This window comes from Chiloscyllium punctatum, chromosome 24 (genome assembly GCF_047496795.1).
Source record: "Chiloscyllium punctatum isolate Juve2018m chromosome 24, sChiPun1.3, whole genome shotgun sequence".
Classification (NCBI taxonomy): Eukaryota; Metazoa; Chordata; class Chondrichthyes; order Orectolobiformes; family Hemiscylliidae; genus Chiloscyllium; species Chiloscyllium punctatum.
Window position 1 is genome coordinate 58,137,026 of NC_092762.1, and position 24,963 is coordinate 58,161,988.

Below are 24,963 nucleotides of genomic sequence, written 5' to 3' on the forward strand. Positions count from 1 at the left end.
CCAATGTCTCCAATTAAAGATAAAGGACATGACTATGGTGTGGTTTGAGCCTATTTTACATGTACATGGCAACTTGTGCATGGCTGCAGAAGATGTCAGCAGGTTACCAAATGAGCATTTTGTCTCGATCTTCACAAAGGAGACAGCTAATGGACACATTCTAGTTAGAGAGGAGGAGTGCGAAATAAGTATAAGAGGTCAGTGCTGGTGAAACTGACCTCCTTGAAGATGAATAAATCACCAGGACTGGATGAATTGCATCCCATGCTGTTAAAGGAGGAAATAATGAAAGTTCAGAGGATCATGTTCAAGATACATTTGGTACCAGAGGATTGGAGGTCTATAAATAAAGTACTATATTCAAAAAGGATAGGAGGACTAAGCCAATAAAAAGAGAACTTGGCGTTCGGCAATTTCTTGCAATCAACATAGACGGAGACAATTAACTTGAAGAGGTGTACAGCATGGAAACAGACCATTCGGTCCACCTCGTCCATGCCGACCAGATACCCTAAACTAATGTACTTGACCCAGCACTTGACCCATATCCCTCTAAACCCTTCCTATTCATATACCCATCCAGATGCCTTTTAAATGCTATAATTGTACCAGCCTCCACCACTTCTTCTGGCAGCTCATTCCATACACACACTACCCTCTGCGTGAAAAGGTTGCCCCTTAATTCTCTTTTATATCTTTGCCCTCTCACTCTAAACCTATACCCTCTAGTTCTGGACTCCCCCACCTCAGGGAAAAGATCTTGTCTATTTACCCTGTCCATGCCCCCTCATGATTTTATAAACTTCTATAAAGTCACCCCTCAGCCTCCAATGCTCGAGGGAAAACGGCCCCAGCCTATTCAGCCTCTCCCTATAGCTGACCAATAAAGGAAATCATACCAAATGCCTTCTCTATCCTATCTACCTTCGACTCTACTTTCAAGGAACTATGAACCTGCACTCCAAAGTCTCTTTTTGTTCAGGAACACTCCCCAGGATCTTAGCATTAAGTGTGTAAGTCCTGTTCTGATTTGCTTTTCCAAAATGCAGACCCTTGTATTTATCTAAATTAAACTCCATCTGCCACTCCTCAGCCCATTGGCCCATCCGATCAAGATCCCATTGTACTCTGAGGTAATCTTCTTCACTGTCCACTGCACCTCCAATTTTGGTGTTGTTTGCAAACTTACTATCTATACCTCCTATGTTCACATGCAAATCATTTAGATAAATGACGAAAAGTGACAGATTAATCAGGGATAGTCAACATGGTTTTGTTTAGGGAATGTGATTTCTTCCTTTACTTTGAGGAAGTTGCAAGGAACATTTGAGGGCACTGGATGTTGTCTGCATGGATTTTAATGAGGAATTTGATAAGATCCCACATGACAGACTGTTAAGAAAATATAAAATGGGAACGTGCTAAGTTGGATCCAAAATCAGCTCATTGACCGGAAGAAAAGGTCATGGTCTTCAGATGTTTTTAAAAATGGCAACTGGTTTCCGGTGATGAGGGCTTTCCTGGCCTCAGTTTTTTGACTCCCTTGCTGTTTGTTGTATTTAAGACTTAAATGTGGGAGACAGGACTGGGAAATTTGCAGATGAGACACAATCCCAAAGTTTACCAGTAGATGACAGGAATGACTATGGCTTTGACTGCAGGATATCAGTGGATTGGTTGAGTGGTGGAAAAGTGGTAAATGGAATTCATTACATGCAATGTGAGAGGTTATGCATTTGGAGAAATCAATAAAAGCATATAAATATAATGTAAAGGAGAGCGAGGGTGAACATATACTTCAAGTGAGAGACCTTGAGGTATATGTTCACAGCTCCTTGAAGGTGGCAGGACTGGTGGTTAAGGTGCCAATGAAGGCATTGAGGTGCCTTCCTTCATTGGGTGTGGTATTGAATTGATGAAGGGCCTATGCCCAAAACGTCGATTCTCCTGCTCCTTGGTTGCTGCCTGACCTGCTGTGTTTTTCCAGTTTTTGACTGTAGAGTTGAATACAAGAGCAGAGATGTAATGCTGGAATTATGTAAGACTCTAGTTAGGCCACAGCAAACGTTTAGTATTCAGTTCTGATCACCACATTACAAGAAGGACCTAATTGCTCTAGAAAAGGTACAGAAGAGATTAACAAAAATATTGTCAGGGCTTTAAAATTGCAGATTGAGGAAAGATTGGACAGGCTAGTCTTGTTTTCCTTGGAACTGAGGAGGCTGAGGGATGACTTAATGAAGAGCTAGGGTAGAGTGGGCAGGGTAAACCTGTTTTCCACAGCAGAAAAGGTAGTTACTAGGGGACACAAATTAAAGGTGTTTGGTAGAAAGATTAGAGGGAATATGAGGATTTGTTTTCACATGGAGTCTGGCAGATGTCTGGAATTTGCTGTGCAGTTTGGCAGAAATCCTCAATTAATCTGAATCAGCAAGTGAAGCAGTGTTCGGCTATGGATCAGGTGCTAGAAAGTGGGATTCGAATGGCAGCCTAGATTTTCCAGCCAGTGCAGACAAGATGGGCAGAATGGCCTATGCTGTTAATTTTCTATGAAAATGTTGAAGTCCATTCATGACCTTGCCTATCCCTGACTCTAATCTATTCCTGTTCTATAACCTATTAAGAACTACCTCTTCTTCCAATGCCTTGACATGACTATCTTCAGCTGCCTAGGCTCCAGGTTCTCTCATCCCTCTTCCTTTAAACACCACTCTTCAGTCAACTCTTCTAATCTCTGTCTTTGGCTCAAATACAACCATTTCCTGATGAGAGACTCCTGTGAAGTGGCTTGTCACATTTTCACTGTTAAAGAAGCCCTGTTGATGGAGATTGTACAGGTGATTCAGACCCGGGCCTCAGCTTGCCACCAAACCTGATAGGATGCAGTGAGTCCAGTCAGGCAGTGGAGAAAGTTTGAATAAAGTTGAACTTTAGATAAAAAGCAGTTCTAAAAAGAGAAAAGGAACAGACGAGAAATAGAAGATAAAGTAATGTTGGGGTCTGATCCAAGCTAACCACATGACTGTGCAATCCAGTCAGAAATGTTAACTCATTATAAGCACAAGATTTTTAATGTTTGTCTGCTTTGGTTGAGAAATTAACCATGATCTGCAGGTTTCTGTGTAAGTAAAAGGATGACAGTATATGTGTATCTAATGATACTTTTATTTCTTGTTAGCATGGAGGAATGTGAGGCTCTGTGCACAAGGATGGCCATCATGGTGAATGGACGATTCCGTTGCCTTGGCAGTGTACAGCACTTGAAGAGCAGGTAACTTCATTCACATTGTCCTTTCAAGTCAAACTAGGACTCAAGCTATGATGCCTGCATGTTTCATTGTATATCAGGAGCCATACTAGTATTATGTCTCCTGGATTTTTGGATAAATCTAATCTATTCTTTTTTTAACTCATTGAATTGTGATTTTGTTCTTTTGCAATGCACCCATCAGAAGAAGCCATGTGAGGTTCTTGTGTTAGATTGGTCTATTGAAATCACAAAAGGCATCGAATAAGCTAACAATTTCTCCAAACTTTCTTTTAACCTTCGATTGCCTCCTGTTGAGGGTGCTGTCAGTATTTATTTAGGCTAATGCATGGCAATGCTGAAACATCACTGATGTTACCCACAGTAATAATGTTCTGGTCATTTGAATCACAGTTACTGTAACAGTTACACAATTACTGTTTGTTTCAGCATCACTGCCCATCAAGTTGCCATTAGTTATCTGACTCCTTAATTGGATTAGTGCCATGTAATTCACAACCAGCCACTCAGCCTCTCCTGTACAATTTAGAACAGAAAGATGAAGATAAATTGACCTTTCAAATGATGTTGATAGTGCTGGCCCCTACGTCTGACCTACTTAACATTAACTTGCCTGAATCGATAGTGCTCTGCTCTTGAGACGGAGGATTGTTATGTCAGATCACACTCCAACACAATTCTACACTGACGCTGCAGTGTGCTGACAAGGGGACGCTGATGAAACCTTAAACCAAAACTCTAATCTCCTTGTTCAGGTGGATATTAAACATTTCCAGGGTACAGTTTGGAGATCTAGCAGTTCCTCCATAACCTGGTCTATATCCAAACTGGCCTCTGGTTGCATGTTATTTGTTGGACATTGCTCGGCAAAAAAATAATTACAGTAATCACCTTATATGGTAACCTTACTCAAGTTCCTTCTCAAAGACAAAAGTGAGTAAGTAAATGCAACTGATGTTCTCATTAATAGTTCCATTAAGTGACTACCCAGGCATCACGTTTTGTGCTTTCTTCCAGACTTTGTTTTCCATTTGGGTTTTTTTTCCTGCAATATTTAATTTTCTCCGCTTATTTGACCTGGTGCCTCTGTAACCAAAAAGATAAGCCTCTTGTGGTGTAGAGATAGTGTCCCAACATCTGAGCCAGGTGACCCTGGTTCTACCTGCTCTATCGGTGTGTAATAACATCACTGAACAGATTGCTTAGGAAATATCTACATCCCACATGCCTCAGCTTCGTAAGGTCATAGAGCTGTACAGCACAGAAGCAGACCCTCCCAGTCAAACTCGTCCATGCTGACTAGATATCCTAAATTAGTCTGGGCCCATTCACCAGCATTTGGCCCATATCCCTCTAAACCCTTCCTATTCATAAATCCATTCAGATGCCTTTTAAATGTTGTAAATGTACAAGGCTCCACCACAACCTCTAGCAGCTCATTCCACACATGCACCACCCTGTGAATAAAAATGTTGCCCTTTAGGTCCCTTTTAAATCTTTCCCCTTTCACCTTAAACCTGTGCCCTCTAATTTTGGACCTTACCATTAAGTGTATAAGTCCTGCCTAACCAAAATACAGCAGCTCAGATTTCGCTAAACTCCATTTGCCACTCCTTGGCCCATTTGCCCATGTAATAAAGATCACTTTGTACTTGAGGCAACCTTCTGTGCTGTCCACTACACCACCAATTTTGGTGTCATCTGCAAACCTTACCTCTTATATAAATGATTGGATGTAAACATAAATGACACAAAGTAGTGGACCCAGTGCCCATCCTTGCATCTCCTCAGATGTTGTAGCCTCTCTCTGATCCAATGAGCTAGGATTTGGAGCAGAAATCTGCAACTTGTGTCACCTCCGGCATGTGCTACGTGTGGACTCTTTGTTCTGCTTTCACACGTGACATATTCTTAATATTTTTGTAAAGCATTGCATTAAGAGGAGCAAGGATCAAAACTGTGATGAAAGTTGAAATAGTTGCCATCAATACCTGTATTTGGAAATTTTCTGCAGTCCAATTGATTAATCTTTCCATAGGTTTGGAGACGGTTACACCATCATCCTGAGGATGGATAGTACTACGCTGGACTTGTCTAATGTTGAAGAATTCATGTTATTCACGTTCCCAGGCTGTGTGTTGAAGGAAAAGCACCACAGCATGTTGCAATATCAGATACCAACAGGGTGCTGCTCCCTGGCCAAAATCTTCAGCGCCCTCATGACCAACAAAGAAAAACTGAAGATTGAAGACTATTCAGTGTCTCAAACTACATTAGATCAAGTAAGAGCTAATTTGCCAGATATACCAGTGATACAGTAGACAGTAGCTTCAAAACCAGGGCTGAGACCCTGCTGAGTAGCAAACCACCAGTTGTAATGTTTGCCACTAGCCCAGGAAAGGCAAGCCCTGAAGGTCCGCACGCTGAGAAATACTGTGTCCACATAGCAGTTCAACTTCATAAACAGCTGAAACTCAATTGCAAACATTTTAAAGATTCGGTATGTTTATATAAATTATTGCCAAAACTAAATCAGGTAATTTTAACATTTGCATTAATTCAAGTTATACTGCAGCAGATGTATATTCTGGGAATATGAGGGTGCTCAATGGAAATTATTTTGAGATGTATTTCTGTCCACCAACTGCTAATGGTTGTGTTGCTGAAAAGGTACGATCTGTTCCCCTCCACCATCACTTCATCTTCCAAGTTTGTTTTGCCCTCTTCCCTGGCCAGTTCCACAACCTTTTACCCCACTGCCCCTTCAATAATAAACCTGCCAGTAAAGATATTGAATATAACACAATGGGGACATAACTAGCTCGAGTGTGCATTTTCTTGTGTACTGAGCTGCCCCTCGAGTCGAACTTGCCACAATGGAAACAGAGGACTACAAAAACAAACTTAACAACAAACTCCAGCAGTATAGGCAGATGGTAATTCCACTTGGTATCATAATTGTGGGAAAAGAAAAGAAATAAGCTGCTGCACCTACCCATCTCTTCTGAATTTGCAGAAGAGTTGAAAAATCTGTGTTTAGCCATTCTGTGAGCAACATATTGTTATAATTATTTCCCATTTCATGTTGAAATATGGTCATGTCAGAGAATCATCTTTGTTGAATATCAGTCAAGACAAATATAATTTGTATTAAAATATAAAAATATAATGCAAATAAAGGCATTACTTTACTACAAATCAGGAACATTAAGGACAATGGGTTTAGAGTAACAGATATGTTTTCAGACTCTGCTGACATTCATCTTCCAAACTCGCAAGCGATATTGGTTCCTTGTATGAAGTAACAGACAATTATCCATACTATTACACTTCACTGGGATAGCCCATTGGAAATCAAGCCTCACTATTCCCAGAATCTTCACAAAGGTTAAAGATCCTAAAATATAGGCAGAATTCCCCAATTTATGTGTCTTTTAGGATAAGGTGGACAGACCGTATGGACCAGGTTTCTATGCTTAAAAAGAATTACTATTTATTACAAATAAATAGATTCTAGCTTCAAGTAAACAATTGTGAACTATTGACATATAATTCTATTGGTTAAAAATCTAATCCACTTCTAAAACTCCTGTCTACATAAAAATATAGCCAAACACAAAGAAAGGATGTTATAAGTGAAGGGAAAGATGGGGGTGGGTGGGAAACGACAGTCTATTAGTCCCTGTCCACAGGGATTGCTGAGATGATTCAAACACTGTTTATCCATCTTCCTTTGTCAGATATTTTCACTTGTTTGCAGGAAGCACAGTGTCTGGTTATAACAGTCTCTTGATTATTAATTAGAAGTCCCAGCTTACAGCAATTTATGATGGGAAGTGAACTAGCTATCATCATACTTGAGATACTTTCTACTGAAGAACAAAAACTGCTCCTTCTCCAAAGATCCAGTGACTCACCTCAAACATTCACATCCCCGAGTTGGTCAGCTGCGTGGGAGCTAATCATATAGCAAAACTAACCAAAGAACTGCAGATGCTGGAAATCAGAAACAAAGCAAATTGCTGGAAAAACTCAGGTCAGGCAGCAGCTGTGGAGAGAAAGCAAAGTTAACATTTAGTGATCTAGCAGTTCCTCCATATCCTGGTGGGTATCCCAAATTGGCCACTTGGTGCATGCTATTTGGTGGACATTACTGTACTAAAAGCAGCTACTGCTTTGTTAGACTGGAGTTTTTTGATGTATGTTCTATCCGCAAAAATGAGCCTGAGCTTGCTGTCGCCTGCCATTTCAAAACACCACTGTGTTCCCTGGCTAACGTCTGTGTCTGAGGCTTGCTGCAGTGCTCCAGCAAATGTGGGCAGCACGGTGGCTCAGTGGTTAGCATTGCTGCCTCACAGTGCCAGGGACCCGGGTTCAATTTCCACCTCTGACAACTGTCTGTGTGGAGTTTCTCCCCATGTCTGCATGGGTTTCCTCCAGGTGCTCCGGTTTCCTCCCACAGTTCAAAGATGTGCAGGTTAGGTGAATTGGCCATGCTAAATTGCCCATAGTGTTAGGTTTTCCACTTGGGGACCCTACAACTTTCAGGACTCAATATCAAGTTCAATAACTTTAGGGCCTAAGCATCTTCTCCTATTTCCTTACCCTAACCCCACACATCAGGCCTTTTCATCACACGGGCTGTTACCACAAACATTGTCATCAATTAATGGTCCCCATTAGCAGCTGTTGATTCTCCCAGACTGACCTTTACCCATTCCCTTGTCTGCCCAGCCTTTTTACTCTCTCTTGGGGCTCTTATCCTCCCCTGTCCTTTACTACTCCTCCTACCCCAGCTTTACTGTATACCAAACTTTCTCTAGCCTACATTAATTATGAAGAAAGGTCACTGAACCTGAAGCATTAACTCTGTTTTCTTTTTACAGATGCTGCCAGACCTGCTGAGTTTTTCCATAAGTTTCTGTTTTTGTTGCTAATCATATTGCTGTTGGCAGGCAGAAGGCCTTTCTTATCATTAACTGGTCTCTAGTCGCAGACTAATCAGCTTCTTGTTGCCAACGAAATCTCCATTTGTACCCAGCCCAGACTCCAGCTCATCTCTTATTAAACCTTCCCTACAGCTTGAACAAGTAGCTGTGAAAATAGCATTTACCATGAGCATTTTTACAAGGTGTAGCAAAGCAACAACTATCCTGGACTTTTAAATCAATTCTTTTTCATTTCCAATGCACAATCAAAAATACAGAACATTGAAAATATATCTTTACAATACTGTTAGACACTTCTCAAGGAGTAGCATTTACGGGAATGTGGGAGAATTAAAATCCAATAAAATAATTCACATACATGTTTAAACAGATATTTTTAATTCTTGGATCTGGAATTTTCACGTTCCATTAGTTTAACTTCTCCCTTTTCTTTCCAGGTATTTGTCAATTTTGCCAAGGACCAAAGTGAAGACTACTATTTGAAGGACATTTTCACACACGGACCCCAACACAAGGACACTATGAAGCGCATCACAAATTTTTTAGCAGACGAGAACATGAGAGAGAGTTCAGTATGATCCGGATATGACCAAAACCACTTCCCAATCTGCAATGCAAATAGAAGCTTCCAAATACAACAAGTTGAGGATTGTTCCAGGACTGAACCATCTGTCGCTAGACGATCAACAATCAATTCCTCAACTACAAACATATCTTCTGGGCCCCGGTTTCAAGTTACCATTAATTACCTTCTCAACCTTAAATCTTTCTGGATTTGTATGAACAATGGTTCAAATGTACAAACTGATTTATTTATACAGTTTCTTTACAACTTTCAGTACATTTTTGGATTTTGTTTAGCTGTTGCAGCTGTTGACAGTTTTGTCTGGAATTTTCTGAAACAGAAAAACAAAGAAAAATATCATGACGATACATTGCAGTACACTTCCACTTATCCCTCTTAATGGGTCTGCCCTACCAAAGGGAGCCATGGTATTTTGCTTATTTGATGATGAGGGGCATTATATTGCTAGATGTGGGAGAGCGAGAAATCCAGGGGTTAACGGTTTTTTTAAAAATACATTGCATAAGGTATGGCCTAATAAAATTAAGATAGGATCAGATTGGCACATTACACTGGAAGCATTTGAGATTCTCTCCATTCTTTACCCATACTGCTATAAAATTATTTATAGGTATCAGTCTTATCTACATGAGCCCCTCCCCAACTGTTAACATCACTGTCCCAAAATCAGGATTTTGTTCAGTTTGTGTGCATCTAATTTTCATGTACTCAGTGTAAGTGAACCAGGGTAGCTCTTACACTGAACAGAATGCAACCACTGCTGTCTCACTTCTGACTTAGAAGGTTGTGAGTTTGTGTCCCAATTCAGGGACTCAGTGCACACAGGCTTACAATTCTTGCTGTTCTGAAATTAAAAAAACAATTTTTTAAAGCAATAAACAAATTAATTCCTTCTCTTAAAGCACCTTTTCTAAAAATAAAATCTCTGTTTACAGTTCAGGTCTGATATATAAACACTGCCTGACCAGTGCAATTTTGACAACCAGGCACATGTCTTATACTTAGGATGTTTAAAATCACTGTGTCTTGTACCTTTTCTAGCATTGTTGGTGGGTGTGCACATTTCATTTTGAGTCCAGATATTTATTTAATCTCTGGGTTTTACTTGCAGGATGTGAGCTGATTTGTTTTAAGAATAATTGCAGGAGTATTTCCAGCATGGATTTCTGCACCAGGGAGCTTCCCCTAATCAATGAACTAAGTCATTGTTCGAGCTGCCCTAAGCACAGGCAGAAAGTGCCACCTCTCCCAGTGCATGAAGATCCTTCATACACGACATTTGTTAACATCTTCCTTATCAGTTAGTTGGATTGGATCTCCAGTGCATTACTAATGAAATGTCAAACCAAATCCTCACCCTGATATTTAATTTAAGTCCAATGCTGTGACTACAAGGTCATTTTCTAAATGTATACATAAAACAGAGAACAATCATATGGAGCTGCAGTGGACAGTTAGCCATTGGTCACAATTGGCTGTAATGGTTATTCTTGCTGTCAACCTTAATGTGGGCTTGAAAGATAAATGGAAGTTTCATCAGTTACAAGGAATTTCCATTTCTGTTACACATCAATGAAAAATGGCTGACGGAGAAATAAATGGTCTATCTCTGTGCCTTGCATCTAGAGGTGTGTTAAAATAAATAAAGCTTTCATTTTTATAGTGCTTTTCGTTACCTCAGGATGCTTTGCAATCAATGAAGTACTTGTGAACTATAGGAAAAGTAGCAGCCAATTTGTCCACAGCAAGATTCTACAAACAGGAATGTGATAATGACCAGATAAAAATACGAGTGTTGGCTAGGACCCTGGGAGAATACCCTGCTCCTCTTCAACATAGCATCACAGAATCTTTTATGTTAACCTCAGATTGGGCCTATGTTTAACGTATCAAGAGATAGATGACACCTTCAGCAGTGCAGCACTCCCACGTACTGCAAAAACTGAAGTCTTTGGGGTGGGACATGTGCTCAGAGGCAAGAGAGGGGAGAACAGAATGAATCAACCTGACATTAATTTACAAGTGGAAAAAGACTTGAGAGTGATTAATATTAAATGGTGCTTATGTGCCTAACGATAATATTACCTTTGAGAAGCAGCTTCATCCAAAAGTGTACCTTACAAAAAGCATCCTTTATTAAGGTGCAGTATCAGAGTCCTTGTGTATTTAATGTTTAACTGTTATTGGGGTAGAATCCTTATACGCCTAGCCATTCAACTTAATTGATATTTACCTGTGAAGATTTGCTACAACAAGCTACAAGTTTGGAGGATGTCACATTTGATATTTTTGTGGGAATTTCAGACCATTTCCCCCACTCCAGTCATTTGACAACATGACAAAAAACAGTTCAGAAGAACCATTGAAACAAAGGCAGGAGTTTGCCTGTCATTTTCCCATGTGATTGGAATATAAACATCTGTGTTCAGCAGCCAAAGATGGCATCACCCAGAAGACAGGGGATGTCCACTCCAAATATGCAAAACATGGCCTAGTGATATACTTGGCCTGTGTGCAATGTTAGCCTAATCTAAGTCATGACTTTTCTACTATGCCAAGCCTGCTGAGAACTGCAGAAAGGACCAGGAGACGCTCTACGAGGTAAGTTGTTTTAGGTATCTTTGTGACTTGCAGGGCAGGAATGTTTGTTTGGATCTCTAAGCAAGTGATGAGCTTTCCCATCATATCAACAATGAGTCAGGTCCTGAGATCATCTTACCCTGGCAACAAATTTGTCCAGTTAAAATTGAACTCTGTAGAGTAATGGAATTTATGCACAGGCGAGAAGTTATATGCGGCCCACCAATCTGCACCAATAGCTATTGTCCTGGCTAGACATCTCCGAGTTTCCATTTGTAATATCTTTGGAATGTTGACAGGGCTTAGTGCAGTTCTCCACTTTCTCTTCACTGCTAGAGTTGTTGCAGTCTCCACAGAACCAGTGAACAGGCCCAACTAATATGTAATTAGTGAACTTATTGTTTTTGTCTTGTGGGGAATGGAGTCCTCTGGTTAACTGGCCCAACTTGACTAAAATAGGGTATCATAGGTACCGATCAACTCCGGTCCCAATAGTCTGAGAGCAGTGGTACCTTGCTGTTGAGAAATGCATTAGCTATTGCCTTCATTGAAAGTTCAGCAATACTGGTGCTTAGTTCTTGAAATCAGTCCTATCTTGGTGCTTGTTCATGATGCATTGGTCTGTTGATGGGTACGCCACTTCCTGGATGAGTAGCCTTTGAGGGATCAATGTGGAGAATTGAGTACAGCTGTGTGAAAATCCAGTTAATAATAGCTTTCCTGTGAAGCATTAGAGTGAGGGTTTCAATCATAAATTTTGATGCTGATCAGTGATGGAAAACCAACACTTGAAAAGGGTTCATGGTCGAAGTGTTTCATTCTTTGCTGTTTTGCTTTATTACTTTGCACTTTTGTATTTGCAATGTTGTGTAACAAGCCAGAAAACAAAAAGCCGTGAATATTGGCAATGAATTCCACATAATTCAGCAGAATGTGAACAGGACACTGAAATGAGGGGCAATACTGAAATTGTCAGTAAATCGAGGTGTTATTCAACTTTTCCAGCTCCTTCCGTCACCTGACTGAAGAACAGGGAAAGTCTGGAGAAGGGGTACCTTTTGTTCACAATACAGTACTGTCAGTGTGATAGCAGATGTCCTTGCCAGATTACATTTTCTTCACTGCTTGCAAACCAATACCCAAAATTTGCATCTTGTGGATCTGGACTTCTTCAGGTGGCTCTGATGTCTTGGTCTATGAAGAGTTTCCTATGAAACCACTCAGGGATGGTCCTGGCCATTGATGACACTGGAGCCACCTAGCAGGGCAAGTTGCTCAACTCCAGGTCCCTCCTCAAAGCGCGCCAACCAAAATTCTTGCCTGTCTGTTACTCCATAAAATGAAGAATATGTATTTTGCAGGAACTATGTCTCTCCAGAAACTACTTCTTCACTTGCACAATGAGATGTGACAGAATTATTTTCTGGATATTCTGGAAATTTAAAGGCTGAGGAACGTTTTTAAGGCAGTTTAGAAAAGACCATTGCTTTCCATCAAGCCTGTCCTATAATATCAACCAGCACTAAGACTGCTTTGAACAAGATGCCAGATACGATTCTGGTTCCTGGAGTTAATCATGTTAATCTTTTCTAGTTTGAGTTTCCTGACTGATTTTTAGTCCGGGTGATAGGAGCCTCAATTGACATTAGGGATACCATAACGTTTGGGTGATAGGTACAATGGGAAAATTAGCTGGGATTCCTGTCCCTGACAGCCATCCATTGGCCCTGTTAGCAAAGGTACGTATGAGATTGTCAGGTGAGGAGAGTATTGACTGTCGTTAGTCTGAAGCGTTGAGGTTGATCATAACACAATAGTTTCTGAGCTTGACTGATCCATTAATTCTAATAGTGACAGGCAATGGGGCTTGGAACTTTCAAAATCAGATAGTCATAGAATGTTGTGGAGATGGTGATCTGGAGTTGCTGTATTTAATTCTAAGTACAGTTCCTGAAAAACACATCATTTTATGGGTAAGATAGATGTTTCAGGGTACACAATGCATAACAGTAAAATGTGTGTATATTTGAACTGAGTTTTAACTCTCTCTTGAGCCGCTTTTATGCTGCTTCTGTTCATGGTCCCATTCGTTACTATATTGGACAGTGTACTAATTTTGACATCAAAATAAAGACTGACACTGAAGAGTGTTTGCCTCCAATATCTTCATTAACGATTTATGTCTATTGTGTTGAGTTGGATAACTGGTGACTGTGCAGTCTGTGTTTAAATTTGCCTACTTGGAAACAGATTTCTACTATCCCAGGATTATCCAATAACTCGTGTCTTCAAGATTTTGTGGCAGAGCAATGAGCGTAGTTTTACTTAAATGAAGTATTATCTTATTGACAATTGAACTTCAGAATGTGAAAGAAATTGGGTCAGACTGGGATCAAAGCAAATGTGTTTGTGTTCCCAATAAATCTGGTGCAACTGGACAAGGGCAGAATTTTCCTTTCCATTGAGACTAAGTCTGGAATCATGGGCAGAAGTGAAAGGAACATCTGCTCAGGTGAAGAAGACTTTTTCCTGCACAATTACATCCTTCTCCGTTCATTACACATTCAAGCACCAGTAAAATGACAGAATTTGTTGGCGCAAGTTCAGAAGCCAATCAGAATCTTCCAGGCTCCAACATCTGGAGTCATAGAGTCCTACAGTGTGGAGGCAGGCCATTTGGCCCATTGTGTCCACACCAACCCTCCCAGGAGCATCTTTCCACGTTTAACCCTGTGTAACCCATGGCTGGCCCAACTAGCTTACACATCTCTGGACACTATGGACAATTTAGCAAGGCTAATCCCCCCTGACCTGCACATCTTTGGACATGTTTAAAAGGAACTCAGGTGGCACTTCAGTGCTCATTATTCCTCAAATATCCCTGGAGATGTCAGAGACCAGGCAAAATGCTGCTTTTGCTTTAGCAGTACCTAACTAGAGGTTTGCCTGAAGACTGAGAAGAGAGGGATGTTCTTTTCCCTGAGATCGCAGCCTGGATGGAGGTGGCTGTGGAGGTCAGTGCTCCATGACTGACTCGAGCCTGGCCCTCATGGCACAACAGGATGAATGATTTGTTGCACTTTGCCAGGCTATATACCAAACTCTACTTAATGCATCGTGATGCTACAAGTGAGTTAGCATTTACAGTTGTTTGCCATTGCAGAGGATATCACACAGGAGCTTGAGTGTGAGGTATTTCGATTGGATGCTTCATATGCGATCAATATCTGTCACTTCATTACCATTACCAATATAACACCATTGGCACAGCAGAGATACTGCCTCTTTCACATGTCTGAGTCAGGTTTGCTTACATCAGCCTGTGTCATTTGGATAGGCATGTTAACTTGATTAGACTTGATCCCTTTTACCGCAAGTGTTTAACAACACTATACCTGAGGCCGCACATGAGCTGATCAACATGGGGAGGTTTCACCCTTCACTTCTTTGCAAAGAAACACCTTGGTTATGAAGAAACAACCAGGTTACTGAAGACATTTGTACTCACCAGAACATGGAAGATGAAGTCTACCCCACCAGGTACTTGCCACACATAAATAATCTGGTTCCCCAATATAAGATTGTGCCCATGAACACTAGGAAACAGGGGAGTTCATGAAGACTCATGACATGCCAATGAATATTTGAAAGATTCCTGGATTTGGAAGGCTGACCCACCTGAAAGGTTCTGCGAATTAAATAGCAAAATCTTAACCTGCCATTGGAAAATTTGAAATTTTGTTTTCTGCCCAAGGTTGCTGTCAGTTGGGGGATCAGACTGGGTGTTCTGGTTGCCCAAAAACTTTTAAAATGTACGGTGGACTTATTCAATTTAATGAGTATAATAATTACACATTATACATGTGTGCTTCAGAAGATAGGGACCGTAGGTAATAACCTGAATTTGCTGAGATGTTTTTGTTATTAACAGGAAACAGAATCACAACGTACATTCCCCCTTTTGAGAAGGATCCTGCTTAGCAGGTGGAATATTGAGATTAACATGTGACATAAAGAGGTTAGAATTTATTCTTCACAGCAAACAATCTAGGGTGTATGTTCACATCATTGTGGTGAGATAAAATGTATAAACCTAAATCACTTGTTTTCATCTACAAATTACATAAAAATAAGATTTTCAATATAGAGATGTACAGCATGGAAGCAGACCCTTTGGTCCAACCCATCCATGCCGATCAGATATCCTAACCTACTCTAGTCTCTTTTGCCAGCACTTGGCCCATATCCCTCCAAACCTTCCCATTCATATACCCATCTAGCTGCATTTTAAATGTTGCAATTGTATCAGCCTCCACCACTTCCACTTCCTCTGACAGCTCATTCCATTCACAAATTCTGAATTTCTGTTTTCTGTGCAAATTTACATCTTCCAATAAGTTTTATTTGTAACTTTAGCCTGAATTGTATGGTGTGCCAATGCGAAGTTATCTGCCTGTTATAGCAAACACAATTATATTGAGCATCGGTCTACCCCTGAGAATATAGTAAAATGATAACTAAACCATTCACAAGGTTTACAATTTATTTTAGTTTCTAGACATACTAATGGAAATTTCCATGTCAGTCTGAACTTCAGCGGAACTGTAAAAATTCCTGATTTGTAGAAATTGCAATCAGCAGGAGGTGGGAAGGATATTGCAATTTGGGATGTACTCTAAAGATGTCAAAGAAGTTTAAATGTGATGTCGAAATATGATAGAAGGTTGGGATTGGAGTCTGGCCAAGGTGGGAGAAGAGAAGGAAAGAATGCTTTTGGATCAGTGTCCAGGTTTTCAGAGTTATCTCTGAAGTAGATGAAATAAATTAAGAAATACCTCAATTAAGACCATAAGAAATAGAAACAGGAGTAGGCCATTTGGCGCCTCAAGTCTGTTCAGCCATTCAATAGGTTCACAGCTGACCTAACGTTCCCCACATCTACATTCCTGTTTTTCCCATGTAACCCTTAATTCCTCTACTGATCAAGATTCTATCTCAGCATTAAATGTACTCAAAGATCCTGGCCCCACTTCTCTCTGTGTCAAGATGTTCCAAAGACACTTAACCCTGAGAGAAGAAATTTCCCTCATCCCACTCTTAAATTGGTGCCCCTTCATTCTGAGACCCTGTCCTCTGGTCTAGACTCTCCCCTGAGGGGAAATGTCCGCTCAGCATTTACTATGTCAAGCCCCTTAAGAATCTTATATGTTTCAATGAGGTCACCTCTCATTCTTATAAACTCCAGTGAATAGAATCACAACAGTTTAGCCTTCACTCATAAGACAATCCCTTCATATTGAGGATTGTCCTAGTAAATCTTCTCTGAATGGCTTCCAATAAATAATAAGAGGGCCAAAACTGCTCACAGTACTCCCGATGTGATTTCATCAGCAACTTGTACCACTGCAGTAAAATTTCCCTCCTGTTATTTTCCAACCCTCCTGAAATAAGGGTCAACATTCCATTAGCCTTCCTGATTACCTGCTTCACCTGTGTGCTAGCTTTGTGTTGTATAATACCTTTCACAACCTCATGACATCTCAAAATGCTTCACAATTAAGTAATTCCTAACTGCAGTAAACATGTCAGTCAATATGCTTCCTGCAAGACCCTTCAAGCAGCATTGTGACAACATCCAGACAATCTCTATTTTAAATAATAGTTGAGGGAGCAATGTTGGTCAGCAGACCAGAAGAAATCATGTTTACTGCAGTTAGGAACTTCATTGTCTGTGAAGCATTTTGAGATGTCTTCAGGTTGTGAAAGGTGTTATACAACACAAAGCTAGCACACAGGTGCAGCAGGTGATCAAGAAGGAGAATGGAATGTTGATCCTTATTTCAGGAGGGGTGGAGTATAACAGTAGAGAAGTTTTACTGCAGTGGTACAAGGTGCTGGTGAAATCACAGCAGAAGTACTTCGAGTCTTTTAGCTCTTTGCTCTTTGAACAGTACCACAAGATCTTTGAAGAACAGTGGAGAGAGCAGATGGGGTTCTTACTTTAAAATTTGACTATTTAGTGACTGATTTACTTAGCCTGTATTTTCTGCTTCAACACTAGATGATGCTAAATATTCCAAGATCTGTGGATGGCTGACTAATTGACACTTTTACTGATTAGATTCCCTACAGTGTGAAAACAGCCCCTTCAGCCCAACAAGTCCACACTGACCCTCTGAAGAGTAATTCACCCAGTCCTATTTCCATCTAACTAATACACCTCACACTATAGGCAATTTAGCAAGGCCAATTCACCTGACCTGCACACCTTTGGACTGTGGGAGGAAAACCACGCAGATATGGGGAGAATGTGTAAACTCCACACAGACAGTCGCCCAAGGCTAGAATCGAACCTGGGACGCTGGTGCTGTAAGGCAGCAGTGCTAACACTGAGCCACCAATGCTGAACAAAGTCTGATCGATTTTAACAAGATTTCCACAGGCTATTACCTTGGATTCAAAGTTCAACCAAACCCTAGTTGTTGATTATAACTTCCCACAGAAGGATTTACATTTTAATTGGTCTCCTGTGCAAAGGCACTCTCAGATTTGACCTGTGTTTTGTGCTGATGTAGCTCCTCCTAAGCAGAATAGTAAGGGAGAAGATCAAACAAAACCCAGATTGTGTCTGATTATCCTGTGCCAACACTGTGAAGTAAGTGTGATATCAGAATTATAAATCGTTATGTTGTAATCTAGTCTAAAGTAATCAAGATTACATTTGTTTTACTTTGCTAAGAACCTTTAAACTAAATACACTACAGAATGAAGATTATTAACAGGGATATTAAAATACAGAACAGCAAACAGCACCTGCTTACAAGAAGATTAAGCTGCACCAGCTCTGATTTACACAGGTCTCCAGATTCAAATGCAGTATTTCTTGTAAATTGTCAGATTTGAATTCTGCCATTTTCTGGCTAACTTGCTCTCAGCTGCTCTATCTCGGGTATATCTGGAAATTCGTCATCCAACAGGAGCTGTGATACTAGAGCAGAGAGATTACTGGAATGAACATCACCGTTCCCAATCCTGAGGGAAAACGTTTTCCCATGACAAAGAATTGTCCCAGATAAGCACAGGGATGGAAGGTTCTGGGGTTAAAATGGATGAGACCAGATGGTTGTATTTGGTGTGTAAGTACTTCTAGGCAACAGCTCAGGAGAAATGGAGAACTGGAAGAGGGAAGTGGGAGATGGGTGAGGCTGTATGCATTGTCCTGTTTACATTGAAGAGTACATTGCAAAGTAGCTAGAGAATGCAGAAAAATAACCAAGATGGTTTTAAGCATTGAATGACAAGTTTATTAAGTGCCCAAATGGTTCGCTGACCTCTACACCTCTTGTTGGAAAACACACATTCCCAGCCTCTGAGGAATCCTTGTAGCCACAGTGCATGGATGGCTAGTCCAGGTGGTTTCTGCTTACGAATGTTGATGGTGGGGGGGGTCTGACAATGGTAATGTTGTTGGCTGTTGAGGGGAAGCCATCGTACTCTCTTGCTGCAGATGGTCATTGCGTGATGCTTGTGTAATGCAGATTTCACTTGTCGTTTTTCAGACTAAGTCAATATGTTGTACAGGTTTGGCTGTAAGCAAGCACACACTACTTCAACATTTGAGTTATAAATAGAACTGCACACTGCGCAATCATCAGTGACTTTTCACACCTACATCTCCAGGTTGGAGAGAAATTCATTAATGAAGTTGCTGATGATAAAATACCATCCTGAGGAACTCCTGCAACAATGTTCTGGGGCTGAGCTGATTGGTATTCAACAAGCAGAACCATCTTCCTTTCTGCTAGGTGCGAGTCCAGTCAGAGCACATTTTTTGCCGTAATGCCCAGTGACTTCAAATGCACTACGGCTCCCTGGCGTCTTGTGCAGTGAAAAGCTGCCTGGGTGTCACACAGGTACTCACAACTCACATCAAGTTCAGTTCCATAATGGATGGTGAAAGGACCCATTGCTCCACCAGAGGGAGCCTAGGTATACAGTTTCAACATGAGCGCTGAGTATTTATAATCGGGGATTTCTCTTCCACCATCTGACCATCACCCACAGCCTGAAGGTGCTATAGAGACCTGTTTGTGAACAAACTGATCCTGACAGGCAACTTGTTTCTGAACTGGTCAGACGCCTGCCATGTGCATTTTGTCTTGACTTCAGCTCTGTTCTCTGCCCTTTGTTGGAATGGAGCATCTCTTCTGAAGTGTTGAGCATGGAGACTGGCGGGGAAGGTTGGGGGGTTGGGGGGTTGTGGGGGGGGGGGGGGTAGAAATATGATAATCAATTAAACACATAACAATCAGTAGGAAGTCCTTTAAAAGCTTTGGTGCTCAGATTAGGGGCCAACTATAAACAAAAACAGAAATTGCTGGAAAAGTTCAGCAGGTCTGGGAGCACCTGTGGAGAGAAATCAGAGTTAATGCTTCGGGCCCAGTGACCCTTCCTCAGAGCCAATTACAAATGTAATTTTGCCAACCACTGCTTAATTGGCAGCACTACTTTAAACATAAACTGCCTCCATGAGCCCAGGTAGCTCAGTTAGTAGAACACTGAGCTGTTAACAGGATCGTGTAGTGATCATGTCACTAAACTTGCATTCCAGAGACCCAAACTAAACATGCATCATGCTCTTTCCTGTGAGGATTGAGCCAGCAGTGTCCAAATCCTAACCATTTGGTTAAAAAGAAATAAGCTCATGATTTCAGGATGTGGTGGGGTCCTATGCTCCTAAAGGCTGCAGAGGGAGCAGGACTAGAGACTGATACATTGTAAAAATAATCAGAAGATATTGACTGCCATAGTTAACCACTGGGTTAGAAATGAGAGATGTCATCTGTGCTTCCTGCTCCCCCTCACCATCCACTCACCCAATTGTATCTGTACTCTGTGAGTGAATGATGGATTTTGGCTCCGAAAGTGCTACTCATCTTGGTCACCTTCCCAAGAGATCATTCTCTATACAAGTCTGCATTGTGAGGCCTGCAGACTACTGATTATGGGATCACCACATTTAAGGTCTTCAAGCTTCTACTCTCCAGAAAGGCATTACCAAACAGTGACTATGAGCAGGAGTTTGCCCTTTCTGAGGACAATTGTAGTTCAACAACCACCTTACCTCACAAATCAGCTAAATGCAGCAAACGGCATCAGCAGACTTGGTGAATTTCTCAGTGCTGCTTCAGTAACTGCACTTAATCACGGAGCCACCGGAGAGAACAGAGCCGTGGCACTTACTATTTCAGGTGGCTGTATTCTGGTTGTTCGGGCACTGACCACAGGTCCTCCCTCAGACTCTTCAGTACCTCAGTAATCAGCACATGGTTCACTCTGGACGTTCTTTTCCTCATTTGATGTAGTAGCTGATGAAATGGGATGGCAGATTCCTCAACAGACTTGATGAAACTTGGATCCATTCTCTTCGTTTGCGGGTCTGGCGATCTGATCTGAAAGTTTAGATGTGTCAGTAATGATAATCTACATTTTTACACAAAGTTAATTTCCAAATAACGTGAAGTGAGTGTGAGGGGTCCATCCACCAGCCAAGTGACCAAAAGTACATTGCAACCCTATAACTAGGTTAAAGTACAATCCAGGGAGACAGTCCTCACAGAGATGGACGGAAAATTTGGAAGATTACGGTCAAGTGATTTGAATCCACAATGTGTATCTGTGGCCCATGGTATAACTGGCTCAGTGTTTGCTGGGTTAGATGAGATGGCAAAATTGGTTGGGAGTACATATGAAGATATGATGGAATTTGACTTTTACTCTTCATATGAAAGAGAAGGCTGCCAACTTCTCCACAATAGGATCACATGTTAGTAATAAATAGGGAATAGTTGAGGCACATGTGCCCCATTGAAAGGGGCATAATCTCAGAGTAAAGGGGTCACCCATTTAAGTAAGAGATGGAGAGGATATTTTTCTCTGAGGGCAGTCAATCTTTCCAGAATTCTTTAGAGCTGAGAGCTATCAAGGCTGCATTATTAATAATGTTTGAGAGTGAGATAGAAAGATTTTTATTCTGTAAAGGAATCAAATATTATTGGGATAACGCTGGAAAGTGGAGTAAATTAGCCATGCTCTAACTGAATCAGAGAGCAGACTTGGGCCGAGTAGCATACATCCTACAGTAGGTAGAAACCTATTGGTAACACTCACATCTCTGGGAGGACTGGATGTTCCCTCTGAGGTAAGAGAAAACAGGAGTTAGTTAGAACTGGTTCCCAATGAGGCATCCTCTTATTTGGCATGGAGATAGATTCTCCCTATCTAATTCATAATGAGTTCTCAAAGTTGGAGGGTCAATCAACCACCTTCCAATTTGAGAGGAAAAGGCTACAGTGGCAGGTATGTCAGGGAGAGGAGTGTTCTCACTAACACTTTTAAAACTTCCTTTCAATTGTACTTTGAGCACCCAGGCCCCCATTGTTCAGAGGTTTGGAGAAGAGGCAGAGTTGGCAAATAATCTCTGGGTGATGCGCCACACTGATACACCAACAGGTTAAGGCCTCCAGCCCTACCTACACTGCCAGCACCTCTGGCTTGCCACTAGGCATCTACTTTGCACCCCTGTGGTTGCAGGAATCTGGAATTTGGCTGGAAGTGGTAATGCTGACATATGTGGGGTAGGTAATGCAGTGAGACTGATTGACCTTTGCAGACATGATGGGAATCCCATCAGGAAATCGGGCCAGTACTGGTACTTTCTGGTCTTGCCCACCTCTAATCCCATTCCTGATGGCACTTCAAATTCAGGCCAGGAAACTGAGTTCAAATCTCATTCCATAAACTGGTAGTCCAAGGACAGGTTGGAGATGGGGGAGATATGCTTCTGTTGGAGGTGTTGCCAAACAGAAAACCACACTGGTGCACAGAAAAGATCTCGTGGTATTATTTCAGAGATCGGGGTGTCCCAAACAATACTTTTGCCAAATATTTACCCTAACATTATTAAAACAGATTTTTTTGCTCATTGTCACATGATTTGCAGGGCGGCACGGTGGCACAGTGGTTAGCACTGCTGCCTCACAGCGCCGGAGACCCGGGTTCAATTCCCGCCTCAGGCGACTGACTGTGTGGAGTTTGCACGTTCTCCCCGTGTCTGCGTGGGTTTCCTCCGGGTGCTCCGGTTTCCTCCCACAGTCCAAAGATGTGCAGGTTAGGTGAATTGGCCATGTTAAATTGCCCGTAGTGTTAGGTGAGGGGTAAATGTAGGGGTATGGGTGGGTTGCGCTTCGGCAGGTCGGTGTGGACTTGTTGGGCTGAAGGGCCTGTTTCCACACTGTAATGTAATCTAATTTAATCTAATCTGATGTGCAACAGTCTTTCAGGAGAAATGCAGTGGTGAAAGGCACTGGCAGGAGAGTGAGGTTGTGAAAGGTTCTCTATAAATGTAAGTTCTTTACTTCATGTGTCCTCACTGACCTGCTCTGTACTGCACTCTGTATCTCAGTGAGAATCATTAATAAGCCCTGTGATAGGGGTATAACAGTGGGACCTCATGTTGCAAAGGGCACATACAAGTCTGTCTGAACATCAACTAGGGACTGGAATTGATACTCCTGGGTCGGGATGTGTACACTGCTACCAAGGTGGGAGAAAGAGGTTCCCCTTCATTGGTGCCGGGAGAGGCGGAGGGGCCAGGCTGTTTTACCAGAATAAGGGGAAGGTGAGGCCACACGTTCCTCACCTCTTTCTGTGAGCTCCAGCCGCTGCCTGTCCGAAGGAGCTTTGGCAACGAGACGAAGGGTGTCCCCACCGGGGGGTCGCGATGGTCAGTGATGGCTCCGGCGCCGTGTGGACTCCTCGGCAGGGGAGGGGGCTTCACCAAGGCTGGCAGAGACGTCTTCATTTTCCACAGTCCGTCTCTCTTGGCACAGATCCGGGGGGAGCCCCTGGGCACTGCCTGTCTCTGTCGTTTGGTTTTATTCTGGGTCATAGTGGATCTGTGTGAGGGATCTCCCTGAGAGAGATCTCCCTGAGAGGGATCTCCCTGAGAGGGATCTACCCAAGAGGGATTTCTCCGAGTTGGATCTAACCCAGAGGGATTTAACAGGGAGGGATTTTCCTGAAAGGGATCTACCCGAGAGGGGTCTCTCTGAGAAGGGTCTCTCTGAGAAGGATCTAACCCAGAGGGATCTACCTCAGGGGTTTGGAGGTCTGGGGGTGAGGGGTCTGCCCCCGGGGGTGTGGGACCCCCAGGGGGTGGGGAATCCCCGATCTCCTCAGGCGGCTCATGCACTCGGGCTAAGGCGGCGCGGAGATCCACTGTGATCCTTCTCACTGGCCCGGGGCCCGGGCGCCCGGAGGGGGTCGGCAGGTGAGCAGCAGCTTGGCCGTGCCGCTGGGGCTGTCTGTATGACCCCCCGGGGGGAGGGAGCACCCCGGTTCTCCAGCCGCTCCGAGTGCCCCCTGCCCCGGGGAGCGGCTCCTTGGCCCCGTGGCGGAGGCAGCGACCCAGCAGCGCGCTGATGTCGAGCTGCTGAGCGGCTGGTCCCTGCGTCTGACTCGGTCTGCTCGCCCTGGCTGCCCGGAGGCGGGGGTCCATGCTCTACCCCCCACCCCGGGGAGGGGGAGCGGCTGGAACCACAAAGTGCTCGTCAGTGTCACCCGACAAAACTGGGCACCAAACATTCACTCTTTATACATTCCATCATTGCTCTCCTGAAGGCGCCGTCTCCTGTTCGAGGCCGGTCCCCGCTGCGATCCACTTCCCTTCTGGATGGTAGTCCACACAGAGTGCCTCCCCCCCCCCCCCCCCCAACAGGCTGATTGACTGTGGGAGGCACTGCAGGCAAACCGGGTCCTGTACAGGCGCTTTCCAGCTGCGGGCGGGGGGCGTGTCACAAAAGTGGGGAGAGGGAGTGGGGTCACTGAGGTTATTGGAATGGGGAGAGGGGAGTCACTGAGGTGGGGAGAAGGATCACTGAGGGGGGGAGAGGGGAGACACTGAAGTGGGGAGAGGGGAGTCGCTAAGGTGAGGAGAGGGGAATCACTAAGGTGGAGAGAGGGGAATCACTAAGGTGAGGAGAGGGGAATCACTGAAGTGGGGAAAGGGGATTCAATGGGGTGGGGAGAGGGGAGTCACTGTGGTGGAGAGAGGAGAGACACTGAGGTGGGGAGAGGGGTATCAGTGGAATGTGGAAGGGGAGTCACTGAGGTGGGGAGAGGGGAGTCACTGAAGTGGAGAGAGGGGAATCAATAGGATGGGGAGAGGGAAATCACTGGGTTGGGGGGAGGGGAGTCACTGAGGTGGGGAGAGGGGAGTCACTGAGGTGGGGAAGGGGAGTCACTGGGTAGAGAAAAGGGATCACTGTGTTAAGGAGAGCAGCCACTGGATTGGGGATAGGGGCCATCGGGCAAGGAGAGATGAATCTCAAACCTATAGTAACAAGGCAAAGAATAATTTTGGGACTAGCATGGAAATTATAGGGATGTAACTGTAAACAATGGTTTCTATACACACCGCTAGGAACACAATGGTGCCAGTCAGTCTGAAAATATTTCCTCCTTTCTCTGTAACCAGTGCTGTTCCGACTGATTTTACAAATGGTTGTTGGTAAATATAC

The 24,963-nt window shown here is 42.9% G+C and overlaps 2 protein-coding genes across 2 annotated transcripts in view; one reads left to right on the top strand and one right to left on the bottom strand.

The window, feature by feature from the left end:
• The window catches only part of LOC140494578 (phospholipid-transporting ATPase ABCA1-like), a 176,294-nt gene extending 162,778 nt beyond the window's left edge, over positions 1-13,516 (top strand). Inside the window, exons 49-51 of the mRNA XM_072593913.1 lie at positions 3,179-3,271; positions 5,307-5,550; positions 8,655-13,516. Coding sequence (XP_072450014.1) covers positions 3,179-3,271; positions 5,307-5,550; positions 8,655-8,795 — 478 coding nt within the window. The 3' untranslated portion in view covers positions 8,796-13,516. The remainder of the gene's footprint in view (positions 1-3,178; positions 3,272-5,306; positions 5,551-8,654) is intronic.
• A 5,148-nt stretch (positions 13,517-18,664) lies between these two features.
• On the bottom strand, positions 18,665-24,127 carry LOC140494579 (uncharacterized). Its single transcript, XM_072593914.1, has 3 exons — positions 23,085-24,127; positions 20,627-20,835; positions 18,665-19,611 (listed from the first exon to the last, which is right to left on the bottom strand). Exons 1-3 carry the CDS (start codon positions 23,940-23,942, stop codon positions 19,458-19,460), a joined length of 1,221 nt encoding a protein of 406 aa, XP_072450015.1. The 5' UTR covers positions 23,943-24,127; the 3' UTR covers positions 18,665-19,457.
• Positions 24,128-24,963: the final 836 nt, after the last annotated feature.